The sequence below is a fragment of the Palaemon carinicauda genome, chromosome 27 (genome assembly GCF_036898095.1).
Source record: "Palaemon carinicauda isolate YSFRI2023 chromosome 27, ASM3689809v2, whole genome shotgun sequence".
NCBI classification, from domain to species: Eukaryota; Metazoa; Arthropoda; class Malacostraca; order Decapoda; family Palaemonidae; genus Palaemon; species Palaemon carinicauda.
Window position 1 is genome coordinate 17,658,676 of NC_090751.1, and position 21,409 is coordinate 17,680,084.

Below are 21,409 nucleotides of genomic sequence, written 5' to 3' on the forward strand. Positions count from 1 at the left end.
AAAAGAATTAAGGAAATAAACTACAAGAGAAGTTTAAGAACAATAACATTAAAATAAATCTTTCATCTATAAACTATAAAAACTTGAAAATAACAAGAGGATAAAAACTTCAAAATAAAAAGAGGAAGAGGAAACAAGATAGCATAGTGTGCCCGAGTATACCCTCAAGCAAAAGATCTCTACCCCAAGACAGTGAAAGACCATGGTACAGAAGCTATTGCACTACCCAAGACTAGAGGACAATGGTTTGATTTGGGAGTGTATTTCCCCTAGAAAAGCTGCTTACCCTAACTAAAGTCTCTTCTACCCATACCAAGAGGAAAGTAGCCACTGATCAATTACAATGCAGTAGTTAACCTCATAAGAGAAGAAGAACTGTTTGGTAATTTTAGTGTTGTCAAGTGTATGAGGAAAGAGAAGAATATGTAAAGAATAGGCCAGATTATTCTGTGTATGTGTCAGAAAAGATGAAATGAGCCATAACCAGAGAGAAGGATCCAATGTCATACTGTATGGCCAGTCAAAGGACCCAATAACTCTCTAGCGGTAGTATCTCAATAAGTGGCTGGTGCATTGGCCAACCTACTACCTACTAGAATCTATGCTAATGGCATGCGTGAGGATGACCGACTGATTCATGTGAACGACATAATAGCATAGATAATTGGACAAGAAAGCGATTCAGTATTAACGTATAAAAGAATCTAATCTCATTACTGGATACAAACTATTACAGTTGTACTCTACTTGAGGTAGTTTATACAAAATCTTATATTTTACTGAAGTACATATGCAACATTACTTATAAACACTTACATAATTAAAGTTATGCACGCATGAGTGCAATGATGTTGCTTTCGATACATGTAGCGCTATGGTGTTGCATAAGCTACATAACTTACAATTCCTTATAAGTCACATATATAACAAGGAGGAAGAGGAGGAGGAGGACACGGACATTCACTATCACTGAATCACTTAATTTACACTATCTGGACAGTTTGTCATCTTTTTTAACACGTTCAATTTTGATAAGGAACCTATCTAGAAAGGACTGCTTTTGCCTTTTCTTTAAAATGACATGGATATGAGTCATTGTAGTGTTGGTAAATAGATAAGCTGCTAACCCTGCCTAAGTCTTTCCGGGGTTAGTATGTAGACTCACTGCTGGCCCTGCCGAAGCCTTATCTGGATGATGTTTCCACAAAATTTTATAAGATTTCACTTGATGTGAGAGGGGTGTCAGTATGTTTCTCCTACTCGGATGAAATCTCCTCCAAAATCTCATATTGGTGTACCTTATGCAATTCCAATAGGTCCTCGGTTGTCTATATGTTCCTCAAGAAGTTCCATAATGTCGTCCTTGGTCACCTCCAGCCCATTGTCTTTCCCAAAGACAATTTCATTGTCAGCTGCCTCCTGCATGGGGCCAAATCCCTCTAAACTGCATTCAGGCCACAGTTTCTTCCAAGCAGAATTGAGGGTTCTTATGATTACTCACCCTCAGGCTTTATCAATGATCTTGAGGCAGTTAATATGTAAATGGACTTTCCAAGACTCTCAGAGGGGGGAACATTGCTTTTATGTAAAGCTTCTTAAAGTTTGAGATCATTTGCTGATCCATGGGTCGCAGTGTGTACCGGAGTGGTGTTAGGCAGCAGGAAGTTGATCTTTATAAATTTGAACTCTTCTATTATTTTGTTTTGAAGGCCTGGAGGATGGGCAGGAGTATTGTCCATAAGTAACAAGGCTTGGACTGGGAGGTTCTTCTCCAAACAATGATTTTTAATCTTAGGACCAGAAATCTCAATAACCCATTCCATTAACAAAATGCGAGTCACCCCTGCCAGGCTGTTTCATTTCCATGGCCATGTGACGTTTGGTTACTTCCTCGGCACCTTGCACTTCTTAAAGGCTCTTGGATTCTCTGAGTAATACACTTAGCAATCTTCTCTAGCATTGGCACAGAACAATGGGGTTAACCAGTCTTTCTTGGGCTTGTGGCTGGGAATAGCCTCTTATTCTGCTGTAATGAAGGTCCTCTTGGATATCTTCCAAAACAGACCGGTCTCATTGCAATTAAAAACTGTTTGCAGTACGTCATGCTCAGAATCCCCGAACCTTTTAAAATCAACAACAAATGACTCTGCTTCCTTAACATCAGAGGTTGTACCCTTACCGTGTCACACAAGATTATGGATGCCAGTTCTTCTCTTGAAATTTTCAAATCAGTCCTGGCTTGCTTTGAATTTTTCTGTATCAGCAGACCTACTTGGATCCATTTTCAAAAGAATCTCATACGATGTCTTTGCTTTTTCACAAATATGGTATTTTTTTTGTTAATCTTATCACTTGCTAACTGCTTATTATTAATCCAGATAAGCAGAAACTTTTCATAAAAAAGGCCATTGTTTGATCAGTGTTAGTACCCCTTTCTCAATGTTAGTTGATTTGCTTTTTTTCTTTTCTTCAGTAATGCACAAATCGTGGATGTTGTTGATTGCACACTTTTGTAAGGTTAGCCCCATGTATACCTAGTTCATGGTTCATGATAATTTCCTTTTTCATTTCTAGAGTAATCATCTAATTACCATCTTTCCAAATGATTCCTCGGACCCTTGTCACAATACTACACAGTACTATTGTAACAACAGCTCAGTAAAGAACACATGGTCGCAATTCAACAAAAAACAAACGAACGAAGTGATGCTTTTATAAGTGTTGCTCGGATGATAGAGGAACAAGTAGGACAGCTTGAGATAATGCACGACAAAATGAGTGGCATATGGCATTGTGTGGATATCTTATTGGTACTTTTTTTTATGAAAGATGCTCATATAGTGTGAAATATCTTGCTCGCAGGTCACTGCATTACTCGTCCAATACAAATCTTTATGCTTGCGTTTAAATTTGCTGATATTCAAAGTTGCCCATAACCCAAGGCACTACTTTACTGTAATGTTAAAGTTTTGAAGAACACCTCTCTAATTTGAGATTAAGCATTCTAAGAAAATTGTCTTTGAAATTTCTCTTCTGTATGGCAGGAAAGGAATATAGAGAATATGTCCCTACAGGAAATCAGGGAAAAGATTGTCCAATGATAGATTTGATACAGTGACAACTGCAAAAAAATGTATTTAATGGCGTTAAATCTGTCTTAAATATAATTTCTAGTACATTATGGAATTCCATAAAATATGTTTTGGTTTGTTTTTGCTGAGAAATATCCACGATAGTAAATTAAACAAAAAAGTCTTCAAAATTACCCTTTAAATTAAACTTCCTTTATATTTTCATATATGGTTACTACTGTATCTCATATTCATTTAAAACTGTTGTAAATGTATTTTGCACCAACACAGATAGAGTTTATTTTTGTTGCATGCTGCACAAATTCCTTAAAGTATCTTTTTTAAATGCAAATGCTGTTGATTAACAAAAATGGTACTCATCAAATGATGTAAGGTAGAAGTTTTTAAAGACTATATTTTCTTCTTTCTTATTAATCTCTAATTGTACTTCATTCAAGCTATCATTTATCTTTATAATTAATCAACATGCCAATACTGTATGTAATCATATTACAGTACTGTTGTTACCAAAGCAGGGCACTTAACATAGTAACCTGCCCATACGAGGAAATACTAAGCTGTTATCCTCAAAGTTAATTTCAAACCTTCAACCTTCTTAGTTACAAGAGACAAAACATATTTTTAGCCAATAATTTTTCTATTAAAAAAGCAATTACCAAATATGGGTGTTAGATAGTAAATTTATTATCAATACTGTAATTAAAGTTTTTAGCTTGAGTATAGGATTTTTTATTGTGTGAGTTTCCAAGTTCACTGACAAAAACTTTGCTCTATAGCAGAATATTGCAGCATGTAAAACTCTTACTGGCCTCATGAAGGATATTTTCTTCCTTTAATGTAGGTTCAAGTATTAATGCATTTTTTTATTAATTTCAACTGACCATGAGCTTTACAACCACATTCAACTGATTTACTACATACACTTTAAACTTTTTATGTGTTGGTTTATGAAGGTTGAAGGTTAGCTGCCTGAAGAAGCTTATGGTAGCTGGTGCTCAAGACTCACCACGACTAACATTTTTCAGGGAGAAAAGGGTGATCGAGGGAGAAGGGGAAGGAGGGGTCGTATTGGTCCCCCAGGCCCTCCAGGGTCCCAAGGGGAACTTGGTCTCCCAGGATGGCCGGTAAGTAATGAGAGAATTATGAAAACTGTAAATTGAAAAAGGCCTTCTAAAATCAGTCTTCTAAGTTAACAAAACTTCTTTAAGGATTATGTTGGAATGCACATTTTAGTCCTGTACTGTGAAAGGGTAAAGCTTATTTCTTTTCAGTGTTTATGTAATTAGATAATACAATGTACCTATGTTGTGTTTTTGAGAATTTTTAGTAATTTTCTACAGTTAATCAATTTAGATGTGTAGAGATTTATACACCGTCATCCCATCAGAATTTCATGTTGCTTAATGTAATTTAAGTAAGTGGTGCTAGAAGAAAAAAAGCATGTGCTTTATACCTAATTTATAGTCATAGATACACAGAATTAGGACATTTTATATTTCATTATTATTATTGAATTTTTAAGTAATACATTGAAATGAGTACAGTAGTAGTTTATGGCCACCATAGTGAATATGCTCATAGGAATTCAGTATCTGGTGTTCCTCATGATAGTGTTCTTGGCCCATTACTTTTTATGCCTTGTACATATACTGTACATATAGTATGTCCTTTGGCCAAGAGTAAAAGTTTTAATATACAGATGATGCAACTATCTTTGTATCAGTTCCATCTCCTGAATGTAGATTTGGGATTACTGAATCTCTTGATAGAGATCAAGCTAAAATTAGTGCATGGTGCAAATTATGGAGCATGAAGTTAAACCCTAACAAAACTCAAGGACTGTGGCTCCTCAACATTTAGATCTCTGTATTGATAGTGTTTCTTTAACTATATACAACTCTTTAAAATTTGAGGTATGGTTCTTGATTGCAAATTTACTTTTGAAAAACACATATGGACTATTCCTTCCTTAAATGCACAAAAATTTGTATATGGCAAAAGCCTTTTAAGTTTTTCAGTCATCAGTCTAACCTTAGGAAATTTTTTATTTCTTTCATTCTTCCTTATTCTGAGTATTGTTTTCCTGTCTAGTCTTCAGCTGCTGACTCGTCTTTGTAATATGTTATATAGAAACTTTTAGTCTATTAAATGTCTTATTCCTGAAATTAATATCAATGTCTGACACCATCATTAAGTTATTTCTTTATTGCACTGGCTTTATTGTTCAAATGTATGACAACCATTAGGTCTATGATCTAATGTATTATGCTATGGTGAAGCTTTACATACTTGTAAATGTTATTTGCGGTAATATATTTTTATTTAGATATTTTTCTTAATTACTATTTGTGTAATCTATATATACCATTCGTAATTGTAAAAATACAGTATTTTTCTGGTTCCCTGAATCACTCAAGTAAACTTGACAAAGCAATATAACAGGAACAGCCTCATTACAATCAAGTACTGCCTAAAGTCTCGTTACTAGTACAGGTCAATCCCAACCTGGGACATTGAGTTTGGGCTGTGCACTAGGGAGGTTACTGCTGTGGTTGAGCATCACAGTGGTGGGGTGGGGTTGCTTGGCTGATATTCTGGTGAGCATCTTTTCAGATGATACTGGAACTGAAACAAGACACTTTTAACTTTTAAAATAGACATAGGCTTATCCCTTTATCAACTATAGGATGCATTTTTACTCAAAGTCATTCACATCACATAAGCATGTACAGTACTATGATAGATATTACAATTTATATTCGCTATAATTGATCGAAAGTAAACAATCTCTTACAGTATTATCGAATAGAAGTTATCTCTTTTTTTTTTTTTTTAATGTTTTCTATATCCAAAATAATTCAACAGAGTGCTTTTCGGGAAACAGTGATAAGTGAAATCAGATTTGAGTTTATTAAGTGAAATGGACTTATCAGACATTTATTGACAAATAAATGGTTGTTGTAAAATTTACCATATAATATTGCTTCAAGAATACTTTACAGTACTGAGTAAGATTCACTAAAATCCTATACAGTAATTCAGGTTACTATTTTTATTTTCATTCATATATGAATATATTCATATATCACATATAGTAGTACCGTACTGTTAGGACCATATTCCTATTTTTTTTTTTTTAATTAACAGTGAATTAAATCCAATAATAGTAACATGACAACTTGATTTTTTCATGCTGGCATTGAAGAACATCACAGAAAGTGTAAGTAAATGATTTTAGCTCATAATATATAATTTTTAATAGCTACTGTATTTGTTGTATTTGCTTTGCAAGTGGTAAACTTTAGTAACTTTTCAGGTTTGACTCCCAGACAGTTTCATAAAAACTTTGTCTCTTGCTTTATGAGGTCAGTACTCATAAGAATTATAGAATGTTACTGCATATGTCCTTCATTTTAATATATGAACAGGAGCTCTGTGTCTTAACAACCTGTAGGGTGTTATGATTGTATGAAGTGGTTGTCATAATTATGATTTAATACTATTTAGGTTTATTTTTTCTTTACCATTAAGCTATTATTATAGTTAACAGGGTGATGTGATGTAAAATAAATGTGAAATGATTCTTGTTTTGTCTAGGTTTAATAGTTTAAAGCATGTAGTCTTTTCAAAGATGCTGAGCTGTTTCACATTTTGCTAATTTGTTATATTCATTCATCATTTTATGACTAACTTCAAATTGATAAAAGTTGCCTAATCTGATAATCGAGGGTATACCCTCGATTATCAGATTAGGCAACTTTTAAGGTAATTTTAAGGTAATCTTACAAGGGGAAAAAGTTAGAATTTTTTAGTTTTAGGGTATTTGTTGACACTTAACCAGCTTTGAAATAAGCAAAATGAACATCAGAGTTTAGAAATAACTAATTTTATTAAAATCCATTTTCTACTTTATATATGGAAGGATAAGAGACTGAAATGCTAAGGTAGTAAAGTCTTTATTCAATTCTTTAGGGAACTGTTGGTCGACCTGGCCCACCTGGACCCCGCGGACCACCTGGGTTTGGTGAGAAAGGACAGAGAGGTGAACCTGGCCCTCCAGGTCTACCTGGGATTGGATTATTGGTAATCAACTCTTAGTTAAAACTATGCAATATATTTGGATACTAATAACTTCACAAAAATAAGTCTGCTTTCCACTAAATTTAAATGAGTATATTTTACTAAATTTAAATAAGTATATTTTACTAAATTTGAATAAGTATATTTTACTAAATTTAGATAAGTATAAAAACAAATCACTAACGGAATTTTTCAATACAGGGAACAAGTACCCGGGTGCCAGTGACAGTTGGGGAACCTGGATTGCCAGGCTCGCCGGGTTTACCAGGACCACCTGGACCACCTGGTCAGCCAGGACCACCAGTAAGTAAATAGATTTTTTTCTTATAAACACAAAACATAATCTTACCTAGGATTTTGTTGCATTTAGTGCTACTGTAAATTAGCATTGATGCCAGGTAACAGAATTATAGTTCAACAGGGAGTTGTGCAAGTCAGTGGCTTAAGTAGCCATTAGTGAACATTTTTTCACAAGAAGTAACAGAGTCCACTAAGATAATAGAATATAACTGAGGAATAGAATTATGTTACTGCCAGCACCATGAATGTTGGTGTTTGCAAGTTTCAAAATAGATAATTATTGCTTTAATTTTCCTTGCCAAATTTTCTAATTACTGATGAAATAATTTTTACATATTTTCTTTCGATGTTCCTATGTGTATATAAACCTTTCATCCTGTAAAATAAGGAACATGTTTTCAGCAAAACTAGAATGGTTTGATTTTGAAGTGTCCTATAAGTACTGCTTACCATAGCTAAAGAGCCATTGAATAATTATTGTGCAGTAGTTAACCCCTTGAGCTAAGAAGAATTGTTTGGTAAACTGTGTTGTCAGGTGTATGAGACAAGGTAGTTTTCAATATTTAACTTAGCCGGTGATTATAATAGCTGCAACTCTGTTGCTCGACAGAAAAACTCTACGGAAAAATTCGCCAGCGATCGCTACACAGGTAGGGGGTGTACTCAACAGCGCCATCTGTCGTTCAGATACCCAGTACTCATTGTAAACAAAGAACTCAATTTTCTCTCTGTCGAGCTATCGACGAGACGCTCTTATTCGCTGTTGCTAAACTGGAGTTTTTTCACAACTAATTGGTGAAGTACTTTATTCTAGTTTTGAGCTTTCGCTATGCAGGTGTTTTATCTTCATCTTAAATCTTGAACTCGTTTTGGATAGATTTAATTATAGTGACAAAGAGAGTATGGACTTTCTTTCACTTTTAAATGGCCGACCCTTCCCTTAGACGGAAGTGTGTTTAGGCTTTTAGTAATTCTTATCACGTTAAAGATTTTCCTCTATATATTTTATATCTCTCCGCCTTTATTAGGCCTCTTCGATTAACTTTCCATTTATTATAAACCTATAGAAATAAATTTTAATGTTTTGTTTATATAGACCTTTCCTGAGAGTAGGCGGTCCTAACTTGGAAACCGAAGTTAATCAACGTTGAGCCCTTTATATCGTAATTAGCTTTTAAAGAGCTAAGGATTTAAAACTTTTTAAATGTAATATTTTATGAAAGAATTTCTTTGATAGTCTTCGTACTGTTTTCAAAGATGAACTAACGTTTAGTTTTTTCATGCTATGCAGTTGTTGACGTTCAGGACGTTCAACATGCGCTCTATCGTTACGATAGAGAGAGAGTGTATCACGGTTTCCCTTTGCAGTAAGAGTAAATCGATTCTGACGTTTTGCTCATTCTTTCTTAGCTTAAATGTTTTAAATTCTAATTTAAAGGAACTTTTTATTGAAAAACCTTTCGGTTTTTTCCTTTAGTCAAATAATTGGTGAAGTACTTTATTCTAGTTTTGAGCTTTCGCTATGCAGGTGTTTTATCTTCATCTTAAATCTTGAACTCGTTTTGGATAGATTTAATTATAGTGACAAAGAGAGTATGGACTTTCTTTCACTTTTAAATGGCCGACCCTTCCCTTAGACGGAAGTGTGTTTAGGCTTTTAGTAATTCTTATCACGTTAAAGATTTTCCTCTATATATTTTATATCTCTCCGCCTTTATTAGGCCTCTTCGATTAACTTTCCATTTATTATAAACCTATAGAAATAAATTTTAATGTTTTGTTTATATAGACCTTTCCTGAGAGTAGGCGGTCCTAACTTGGAAACCGAAGTTAATCAACGTTGAGCCCTTTATATCGTAATTAGCTTTTAAAGAGCTAAGGATTTAAAACTTTTTAAATGTAATATTTTATGAAAGAATTTCTTTGATAGTCTTCGTACTGTTTTCAAAGATGAACTAACGTTTAGTTTTTTCATGCTATGCAGTTGTTGACGTTCAGGACGTTCAACATGCGCTCTATCGTTACGATAGAGAGAGAGTGTATCACGGTTTCCCTTTGCAGTAAGAGTAAATCGATTCTGACGTTTTGCTCATTCTTTCTTAGCTTAAATGTTTTAAATTCTAATTTAAAGGAACTTTTTATTGAAAAACCTTTCGGTTTTTTCCTTTAGTCAAATAATTGGTGAAGTACTTTATTCTAGTTTTGAGCTTTCGCTATGCAGGTGTTTTATCTTCATCTTAAATCTTGAACTCGTTTTGGATAGATTTAATTATAGTGACAAAGAGAGTATGGACTTTCTTTCACTTTTAAATGGCCGACCCTTCCCTTAGACGGAAGTGTGTTTAGGCTTTTAGTAATTCTTATCACGTTAAAGATTTTCCTCTATATATTTTATATCTCTCCGCCTTTATTAGGCCTCTTCGATTAACTTTCCATTTATTATAAACCTATAGAAATAAATTTTAATGTTTTGTTTATATAGACCTTTCCTGAGAGTAGGCGGTCCTAACTTGGAAACCGAAGTTAATCAACGTTGAGCCCTTTATATCGTAATTAGCTTTTAAAGAGCTAAGGATTTAAAACTTTTTAAATGTAATATTTTATGAAAGAATTTCTTTGATAGTCTTCGTACTGTTTTCAAAGATGAACTAACGTTTAGTTTTTTCATGCTATGCAGTTGTTGACGTTCAGGACGTTCAACATGCGCTCTATCGTTACGATAGAGAGAGAGTGTATCACGGTTTCCCTTTGCAGTAAGAGTAAATCGATTCTGACGTTTTGCTCATTCTTTCTTAGCTTAAATGTTTTAAATTCTAATTTAAAGGAACTTTTTATTGAAAAACCTTTCGGTTTTTTCCTTTAGTCAAATAACATGTTTTTTTTTGACGAAATATAATTGGGCTCTTCTCTTAGGTGCGAAATCAAGAGAGAAAGAGAGAGAGAGATAGAGACGGAGGGAGAGAGAGGAGAGAAAACATTCCGTTCAAGCGGGTAACGTTGTTCTCGTGTTACTCGCGTCCCTAGTCGCTGTACGGGGAGGAAGGATAAAACGTTTTTAGGTTTTTATTCTCGTCCCCAGGCTATGTGCGGTGAGAGATTGAAAACGTAGTTATATGAACTAGTGTTTAGTCTCTTTCCCAGCCACTGATTTTTTTATCTTAAAATATGTTTTCTGTTTTTTGCTGGTATTAATGAGCTTGCATTATACGACTGATTTCGCAATTACTAACTTTTAATGAAGGGTAGAATTGCATGTTTCAGGTAGAAATAAGTGCAAAACAGAAAATCGAAGTGATAAAGTGATATGCGCAAAGTGTTACAGTGTTGCGTCCGAGGCGCAAAGTGTTACAGTGTTGCGTCCGAGGGTTCGTCTGTTCGTGCCTGTCGTTCACCTAGTCCGGGACCTCTTACATGCTCCCAAGCCCAGGGGAGAAGTAATGTCAAACGACTTATGGGTTCGAGAGGCCTTGACCAACGAACAGACGTTTTTCCCTCTATGGTATCGGGTGTATCTTACCAAGATCTCCCCTACCATAAGACAAGAGAGACGTTGTTTCTCCTCGTCATCCGAAGGCTTTTCGCATAAGAAACCTGTCACAAGGTTTCGAAGCCCTTAAGCGAAAGTCAGTCCTTTCAGGACAGGTCCAGCGTCCTGGTTACAACCATTAGGACAGCTCTGACCCTATGCAGTCATCGGATAACTGCTCGCCGCCTAACAAAAGCGTAACACAGACTCCGAGTCTTTTTTTGTAGGCAAAGTGTTGCGGTCACAGACGTTACCCTCGTCTCTTACCACAACCATTTCCGTTGATCCTTAATGGGTTGTATGGCAAGACATGCAGTATATGCTTGCCTCCCTTATGGAAGACTATTCTACCGATTAGTCCGTTGAGTCTAGCCGTTCATCTCATCGATATCCTGGCTTTCAGCCAACCTAACGTTCCTTTGTGCTTACTGTTGACGTTGGCGTAGCTTAGTCACGTCAGTCAGGTTGTTTAGAACCACACTCGATGCGGTCTCGTGTGGTTTTTCAGCCGCATTTGGACGTTAGGCCACTTGCTGATGCTCCTGTTGACGTTCAAGACGTTCACTAATAATCGGAGTTGACTTGTTTTGACGCTGTGCGTCAACCTCCGCATTCTAGAGTCATTTTGACTGCTCAGTCTAGGCAGTCAAAGCAGTCTCGAGTGGACGCTGTGCGTCCTCACGCACCTGTTGTGGTTGACAGTTCAGTTGTTGACAGTTCACAGACTGTCAAGCAGTTACATGACGTTGCGTTCTGGTCCGCTACTAATGCACCAGTGAGTGTGGACTCTGCTTGTAAAGCATTGCCACCACAGTAGGTCTCTCCCTTGCTTGAGACTCAGTTTTTATCGGACAAGGTTCCTGTAGATGAGGAAGTTGCTGTTCTCCCTCCTACTGATATTCCCTTGAGGACTCTGTCAGATGGAGAGGAGCCTAAAGCTGCCTAGCCTCCTATGGACTTTAATTAAATCATGATGATTTTTTTTAAGGATCTTCGTCCGGATCTTTTTGTAACTGCTGCTCCTCGTTCGCCTAAACGTCAGAGCTTACACTAGGCCTAGCTACTTCGAAGCCGTTGTTTTTAAGCTAGTGCTCTCTCGCTCTCCTAGAGAGCGTTACGTTGGCTAGGCGACTGGTTTTTCACCAGGAGGAGTTTTGGGGGATACAGCCTTTGCTTTCCCTTCTTTTAAACTGGTTTATAGAGCGAGAGTCTGATATGACACGAGAGAAGTTCTCGGCTTGGGAGTTCATGCCTCTGCCCAGATAGACTTCTCAATTCTGGTAGACTCTCCCTGGCGCCTAGCCAGGAGACGCTCCAAGTTGTTTACAGGTCAACTTCACAACTGTTTTCGAGCCTTTGAAGTTTTGCTGTACAATTATGTCACGCATAACAAGGCTTTCAGGGATGGTAAACGGTTCCGCCTCAGTCGCTAACCCCGTCTGTTGCCACACCTGCTCCCGTAGACCCTAAATGGGCTTTGCTGCAAGACATGCAGTCCAAGCTTGCGTCCTTGATAGAGGACTTAAATGCGGAGAAGGTTGCTACCGAACCTTCTGGCCAACAACCTTCCAACCGGTCGGTTGTGCGCCCTGTTGACGCTGAGGTAACCTACTCGCGTCTGCCAGTTGAGGTGGTTCCTCCACCGATGCGACCCAGTGTGGGTTGCCAGCCGCACGTTGACGTTAAGCGACGCTTGGAGGTGGTTGTTGACGTTCAGGACGTTCAACAACCAGCAGAGGTGACTTGTTTTGACGCAGTGCGTCAACCTCAGCAACCCGGTAGGGTGTTGACTGCACAACCCAGACGGTCTAGACAGTCTCGGGTTGACGCTGTGCTTCCTCGCGCACCCATGGTTGTTGACAGTTCACAGACTGTGCAGCAGTTCCATGATATTGCGTCCGGCTCCGTCACGCATCCACCAGTGCGACCGGACTCAGCGAGCCAGACATTGCCCACTCCGTTGCCGTTTCCTCATCAGTTTTCGGATGAGGAACCCTCTGATGAGGACGTTGCTGAACAACAAGACGATCAGCCCCCAGCCCTGCTATCCATCCAGAAGATGCTGAAGAAGGAACGCTGCTCAGTCAGGCTGTGGATGAGTCTGGTAGGGACGCTGTCATCCTTGGAACAATTTGTGTCACTAGGAAGACTACACCTCCGTCCTCTTCAATACCATCTAGCTTTTCACTGGAAAAAGGACAAGACGCTAGAAGCGGTCTCGATCCCGGTTTCCGAAAAGATAAAGTCTTGTCTGACTTGGTGAAAGGACAATATCAACCTAAGAGAGGGTCTTCCCCTGGCTGTTCAGACTCCCAACCACGTTCTCTTCTCGGACGCATCGGACGTAGGCTGGGGTGCGACATTAGACGGTCGGGAATGCTCGGGAATATGGAACTCGAGTCAAAGGATAATGCATATCAACTGCAAGGAGCTACTGGCAGTACGTCTGGCCTGGAAAAGCTTCAGGTCTCTCCTTCAAGGCAAAGTGGTGGAGGTGAACTCGGACAACACCACGGCTTTGGCGTACATCTCCAAGCAAGGAGGGACCTACTCTCTGACGTTGTACGAGATCGCAAGGGACCTCCTCACCTGGTCAAAAGGTCTAAACATATCACTAGTAACGAGGTTCATCCAAGGCAACTTGAATGTCATGGCAGATTGTCTCAGTCGGAAGGGACAAATAATTCCAACAGAATGGACCCTCCACAAGGATGTATGCAAGAGACTTTGGGCCACCTGGGGCCAGCCAACCATAGATCTCTTCGCAACCTCGATGACCAAGAGGCTCCCAATATTTTGCTCACCAATCCCGGACCCAGCAGCAGTTCATATAGATGCCTTTCTCCTAGATTGGTCACATCTAGATCTATATGCATTCCCTCCGTTCAAGATTGTCAACAAGGTACTGCAGAAGTTCGCCTCTCACGAAGGGACAAGGTTGACGCTAGTTGCTCCCCTCTGGCCCATGAGAGAATGGTTCACCGAGGTACTTCGATGGCTAGTAGACGTTCCCAGAACACTTCCCCTAAGGGTGGACCTTCTACGTCAGCCACACGTAAAGAAGGTACACCAAGGCCTCCACGCTCTTCGTCTGACTGCCTTCAGAATATCGAAAGACTCTCGAGAGCTAGAGGCTTTTCGAAGGAGGCAGCCAGAGCGATTGCTAGAGCAAGGAGAACATCCACCCTTAGAGTCTACCAATCGAAGTGGGAAATCTTCCGAAACTGGTGCAAGTCAGTATCCGTATCCTCGACCAGTACCTCTGTAACTCAAATAGCTGACTTCCTCTTATATCTGAGGAAAGAACGATCTCTTTCAGCTCCCACTATCAAGGGTTACAGAAGCATGTTGGCATCAGTCTTCCGTCACAGAGGCTTAGATCTTTCCAACAATAAAGATCTACAGGACCTCCTTAAGTCTTTTGAGACCACGAAGGAGCGTCGTTTGGTTACACCTGGTTGGAATTTAGACGTGGTACTAAGATTCCTTATGTCAGACAGGTTCGAGCCGCTACAATCAGCCTCCCTGAAAGATCTCACCTTAAAGACTCTTTTCCTGGTATGCTTAGCCACAGCTAAAAGAGTCAGTGAGATTCATGCCTTCAGCAAGAACATCGGATTCTCATCTGAAACGGCTACATGTTCTCTACAACTTGGTTTTCTAGCCAAAAACGAGCTGCCTTCTCGACCTTGGCCAAAATCGTTCGATATTCCAAGCTTATCGTATATGGTTGGAAATGAACTAGAAAGAGTCTTATGCCCTGTAAGAGCTCTTAAGTTCTATTTAAAACGAACTAAACCTTTACGAGGCCCGTCTGAAGCTTTATGGTGTTCAGTTAAGAAACCATCTTTGCCTATGTCAAAGAATGCTTTATCCTATTTTATCAGACTGTTAATACGAGAAGCTCATTCCCATCTGAATGAGGAAGACCAAGCTTTGCTGAAGGTAAGGACACACGAAGTTAGAGCTGTCGCAACTTCCGTGGCCTTTAAACAAAATAGATCTCTGCGAAGTATAATGGACGCAACCTATTGGAGAAGCAAGTCAGTGTTCGCGTCTTTTTATCTTAAGGATGTCCAGTCTCTTTACGAGAACTGCTACACTCTGGGACCATTCGTAGCAGCGAGTGCAGTAGTGGGTGAGGGCTCAACCACTACAATTCCCTAATTCCATAACCTTTTTAATCTTTCTCTTGAAATGTTTTTATTGTTGTTTTTGGGTTGTCCGGAAGGCTAAGAAGCCTTTCGCATCCTGGTTGATTTGGCGGGTGGTCAAAGTCATTTCTTGAGAAGCGCCTAGATTAGAGGTTTTGATGAGGTCCTGTTGTATGGGTTGCAACCCTTGATACTTCAGATCCTAGGGGTCGCTCAGCATCCTAAGAGGATCGCGAGGCTCCGTAAGGAAGACGTACTTAAAAAGGTAGAGTAATTGTTCAAGTCGACTTCCTTACCAGGTACCTATTTATTTTGTTTTTGTTATTTTGATAACTTCTAAAATGAAATAAAAATTCTTAGCTCATATGATGTAAACATATTTTGCTGGTCTCTACCCACCCCCTGGGTGTGAATCAGCTATTATAATCACCGGCTAAGTTAAATATTGAAAAATGTTATTTTGATAATAAAATAAATTTTTGAATATACTTACCCGGTGATTATAAATTAAAGGACCCTCCCTTCCTCCCCAATAGAGACGCAGTGGACCGAGGAGAAAATTGAGTTCTTTGTTTACAATGAGTACTGGGTATCTGAACGACAGATGGCGCTGTTGAGTACACCCCCTACCTGTGTAGCGATCGCTGGCGAATTTTCCCGTAGAGTTTTTCTGTCGAGCAACAGAGTTGCAGCTATTATAATCACCGGGTAAGTATATTCAAAAATTTATTTTATTATCAAAATAACATTTTACAATAAGTTGTGAGGGTGAGATAGGTCCCCCATCTCTTCACCTGTCGGAAGCTCTTCATTTTAGTTTTCAGACACAACGAGTACAGATGCACTGTTGTGCCCTTATGAAACTTTTTCATCATTCCTTTTCTTGCAGGAAGTGAATGCTGGCTGTACTTGAGAATTATGGATGTGAAACGAAATTTGTACTTGCCGAAAAAAGGATGGAGCTTGCATAAAGGTTTTAACTAAACCAGCTGTGTTTCTTGTAGGGTGCATGATTGTTAACAATCATCCCCATCTACAGGGTGTAGGTCATGGTCCTGTGCAGTGGCAGGCATATGCCTTGAACGGGAGGAAGAGCTAACCCTTCTCCAGGGTCTGTCTTGGCACCACCTAAAAAAGACACCCTAGAAGTCTTTTACCTCTTTCAATCTCTCATTGAATGCATCTACTACCACTGCTTCTGTCCATACACCCTTGGCTTGGTCCACGGAGTATGTGTCAGGAGCAAGAAACCTTCAGATCTACGTCAGCAGGCTTTTCCGGTTCTGGTGGCATGTGCTGTTCCTCTAGTGTTTGCCACACCCCATACGGAGTTGGAGGCTCTTCTCTCATTACCGTGCCACTGACAAGTTTGACCAAAGGAAGACTTGGGCCTCCTTTGGTTTTAGGTAAGCCCTCTGTGACCTTGTTGAGGACGTTCGTAGCTTAAACTACCTCTCGTCTGGCTTCCCCAGTGCCAATATCTCCCTTGGTGAAAGATGTGGTTGGTTTCTCCAGTGATATCACCAGTAGTTCCCCCTCTAAAGCACAAAAGGACTTAGGCTTGTCTTGTTACACCAATGCCAGCACTAAAAGCCCCTACATTTGAGGGTGTTATGACTACAGTGGGGCGTGAGTCAACTTTGGATCCAAGAGTATTTGTCACAAGCCCCATGTAAGTATGCCTAACTCCTCCCCCGTGACAATGTTCCCCTGTGTTGTGGTTCCTGTTGGATCAGCGCATGTTGTTTTCCTCTATGGGGAGCATTGTCCTTATTCATTGTTCAAACCTCTACTCCTCTGTGTACAGAGCCTGAGGTGATGACTGGAAAGAGAAAGAAATGTGCATTCATCTCCCTTGTCCTCCTCTTCAAATAATGGCTCAGATTCTGATGGTTCTTTGAAGCAGAAGAAGAGGACGAGGTCAAAGATGCCCAGGAAGGCCAGTTATAGTTCTAAGAAAAGGGCTTCTCACAACACTTTTTTTTTTTTTCTCTCTCTCTCTCTCTAATAAGGATGGCACCCTAGTGGTTCCAGGGGTAATTCTTTTCTCTAATTGATACATTAGCTTGGCTGCCCTCTATCACCTTTCTTACCTGGACAATGGACTTCTGCTCCTCCCTCAAGTTGCAATACAGTGAGCCCTCGTTTATCGCGGTAGATAGGTTCCAGACCCAACCGCGATAGATGAAAATCCGCGAAGTAGGGACACCATATTTACGTATTTATTTAACATATATATTCAGACTTTAAAACCTTCCCTTGTATGTAGTACTGTTAACAAACTACCCTTTAATGTACAGAACACTTAATGCATGTACTACAGTACCCTAAACTAAAACAGGCACAAATATTAAAGGCGATTTTATATCATGCATTTCCTAAACACGCCAAAAAGCACGATAAAAAATGGCAACCAATGATTTGTTTACGTTTATCTCTGATCATAATGAAGAAACAAACGCATTTACACATCTGTGTATAGATTAGTTTTTGCATCGATTATATTGATTATTCAGTACAGTATGTTGATTTTGTTATTATCAATGTTTTACTTAATTTTTCTAAGGACTTCCAAATGAAATGTTTTTCTTTATGACGCCGCCTGAAACGGCGGCGTCATAAAGTACGCTCAGTAAACAAACGAAGGCATTTAACGCGCATGATGAAAGTGATAAATAATGATATTACAGTAAAAGCTTTTAGAAAATATGTTATTACAAATATTATTTACCGTATCTATATAAAATCAATACAGTACATACTGTACGTAGCAAAGCAGGAAAACAATTTACGAGAGAGAGAGAGAGAGAGAGAGAGAGAGAGAGAGAGAGAGAGAGAGAGAGAGAGAGAGAGAGAGTGAGTTGTTTTACGTACGTAAATGTAAATTTTAAACAAAAAAATATGATAGGTTATAACATGTATATTCAGACTTTTAAAACCTTCCCTTTAACTTAATGCATACTAAACTAAAACAGGCACAAATATTAAAATGTTAGAATATTAAAGTAAAACATGTATAAAAAAAAATTAAGATTGTTACTGTACTCACCACGAAAGAAGTTGAAGAAAAACTTGAATGATGATGCCGATGAATTTGCTGCACAGTAGAAATGATGATGATGAAGCTGATGATGTCTTCTATTGTGCAGCCAATGACAGTATTTTACGTCTCTTCAGACGGAGGTGTCTTTTCCTGGGACACCTCTTCAACTTCTTCCTGGGACACTTCTTCAATTTCTTCCGAAGGCGTAGTAGCAGGAGGAACTGGCTCTTTTTTGCGAGGCTGGAAGAACATTGTGATCGGAAGTTGCTGCCGCTGCTTCTTTTTCCGCTCGAAGAGCATCCTGTAGGGAGTCATGATGTCATCGATCTTGTTGCAGAATTGCATAGACCGAACCATATCCTCGTCCCACTCTTGCGACATTTCTTTCACCTCCTTCACATGGTTGCAGAGCTTGGCAAGCCGTTCTAATGTTAAGCCCGATTCTTCGACATTTTCTTGGGTCTCTTCCTGCATTTCACTGTCTTCTTCAATGGCCAATTTCGTCAGGTCTTCAAGGTCTGCGTCAGTTAGTGGCTGGGAATGGCAGTCCAACAACTGGTCAACGTCTTCAGTCGTCATGTCGCCAAACCTGCCACCTCCAATTATCGCAGCCAACTGCACAGATTTGCGTATTGCAGAGTGTTGAATCTCAGACGATGTAAATCCCTCGTCATCGTAAACAATCTGGGGCCACAACTTCTTACAGCTCGCATTTACAGTAGCAGGTTTCATTTCTTGCAGTGCCTTCTGGATGTTCTGCAGGCACGTGGCTATTGTGTACTTCCGCCAGTACGCCTTCAAATTGAAATTTTCATCTTCATCTTCTTGGGCAGCATCCACACACGCAACGAGGTCCGCCAAGGTATTCTTCGTGTAGGGAAGAGTTTCTGGGTGATCATGATCCGCATACTCTCTTGCTTTCTGTCATGGACAGTACTGCGATTTGAATAATCATTGTGATGATTGTCAAGGCCTCTCGTGGAAAAGTATGTTTCTGTAGTTGCTGACCAAATTGAAATTTTAAGCCGGAAAAGGAAACTTGCTTTTGGTTCAGGGGGAAATCCAGCTCTTTATCTTGTTAGTGATGAACCTCACAGCTCTTAATTTTATTTGCTTCTTTCGTGAAAGCTCAGAAGTCCAGCAAGTCTAAAATTAAAGGCGACCATTCTGAAGTAACCTGTTGTGTTTCAGACCCTAACCTGACTTCTAAAGTCAGATGTGGATGTTCTAGTGTTCTATGTAGTAAGGGTTCTGATGGTGTATAGCACATTGCAGATTTGAGATCCTCTCGCAGTCTCTGATTCATTATTTAGTTTTGACCTTTCTAATGCAAAATTCTCGTCTTCTGCAACTGGATTGTGAGGCAGAAGACCGAGATCCTTATATCCCTCCACTTGCTTAAGTAAGTGCTTTTAAGCAACCTCATATTTCCTGTCTAGCTGTGTTGGCTTATCGTACGATTCCTTTAGCACCAGATGTATCTTGAAACTTTTGCCATAGCATCTGTTGCATCGTGTTTTTGTACTTTCAGTTGCTTGCAAGCTTAGCCACTAGCTCACCATGTGTTAATCAAATTGGGTAATTGTATATCTAGTAGCTTAACAGATGAAATGAGTCTTTAAAATAAATTCATAGCAATGGAGTAAACAAACAAGAAGACCAATTTAAAGGTACTGTCTCTGGTCATCCTTCTGAACAGGTAAATGAAAAAAGAAGAAAATAGGCCGGAACAGAATATGAGGTGGTATGTTTCTTACATAAACTTTTAGAAAAAAGTAATCAAATAAGTAACATAAATTAAGGCTGCTTCTCCTTCCAAGTCTTCGGAGACTGCTATTTCTAAGATTTATACACTTGATTCTGCATTTTTGTTTCGGATAGAATCTATGAATTAATTATCTAATATCTTACCGTTATCCCAACGTGAAGGCATTGGTGGTCTGATGCACTCTATAATTTGGCAGGGGTTTTTACGATAGCGTGCCGTTGCAGTCATCAACCACAGTTATTGGCAGTGTGTCTAACCTATAACTAAATAGTCCAACTGAATGGCAGCAGTTCCACATTTATTGGCAGTGGGCCAAACCTTTTGCTACAAAGCAAGACTGCAGGGTAGCAACTGTTCTTTCAGTCGCTTTCTCAGAGACGCAGGATGTACCGTGATAGTATTCTTACACCTCTAGCCTAGAATGTTGAAATAACTTGCCATCTCAAGTGCAAAGTTATATTGGTACTTTTAATTCTCATTAGCGTTGAGGATTTCTATACCACAAAGAACTTCCGACTTATTTAAGACAATCATTAGTTCATTATGCATGTTACATAAGATTTTTCATAACTCTGACCATCCTTTACATTCAGATCTCCCTGGACAATTCTATCCTGTTCGTAATACTAGGCAGGCAGTTAATTCTAATAGCCAGGCCTTCTCCATCACGAGGCTCAATACTACGCAGTACTCTAGAAGTTTTATTCCAGCTGTTACCAAGTTGTGGAATGATCTTCCTAATCGGGTGGTTGAATCAGTAGAACTTGAAAAGTTCAAAGTTTGAGCAAATGCTTTTTTGTTGACCAGGCGGACATGAGTCTTTTTGTAGTTTATTTATGACATATTTGTTTTTTATGTTGTTAATAGTTTATATGTGACATGTCTGTTTTGACGTTGTTACTTATTTTAGAATGATTTATTGTTAATTTGTTCTCTTCATTTATTTATTTCCTTATTTCCTTTCCTCACTGAGCTATTTTTCCCTGTTGGAGCCCCTGGGCTTATAGCATCTTGCTTTTCCAACTAGGGTTGTAGCTTGGATAGTAATAATAATAATAATAATAATAGAGGGCCTTGAACACCCTGATAACCCCCTGGTCCATCGGTTGAATTAATGATGTGGTGTTGGGTGGCAGGAACTCAACCTTAATGCCCTCATGCGACAGGTCAGTTGCGTGTCCACCTGCGTTATCCATAAGGAGAAGGATCTTAAATGGCAAGCCCTTCTCTACGAGATATTTGCTGACTTGCGGGATAAAACACTAGTTTCGGTGGCGTTTAGGCTCACTACCAGCCTTAGCAGAAGCAGAACGCTTGGGAGACATTGTTACAGTAGGGGTTAAACAGAAAGTTTAACAAAAAGTTCAACAGTCACGCACAGCACAGATTAAAGTTCACAATAACGTAGCAGCATCTACACGACGAGAGAGCGGCGAACGAGGTAGC

General features: G+C 39.0%; 1 protein-coding gene across 1 annotated transcript in view; it reads left to right on the forward strand.

Annotated features, from left to right (window-relative positions):
- LOC137620578 (collagen alpha-1(XVIII) chain-like) overlaps positions 1 to 21,409 on the forward strand; it is a 467,446-nt gene that overhangs the window by 345,730 nt on the left and 100,307 nt on the right. The window contains exons 19-21 of the mRNA XM_068350835.1: positions 4,118 to 4,216; positions 7,065 to 7,175; positions 7,374 to 7,475. Coding sequence (XP_068206936.1) covers positions 4,118 to 4,216; positions 7,065 to 7,175; positions 7,374 to 7,475 — 312 coding nt within the window. The remainder of the gene's footprint in view (positions 1 to 4,117; positions 4,217 to 7,064; positions 7,176 to 7,373; positions 7,476 to 21,409) is intronic.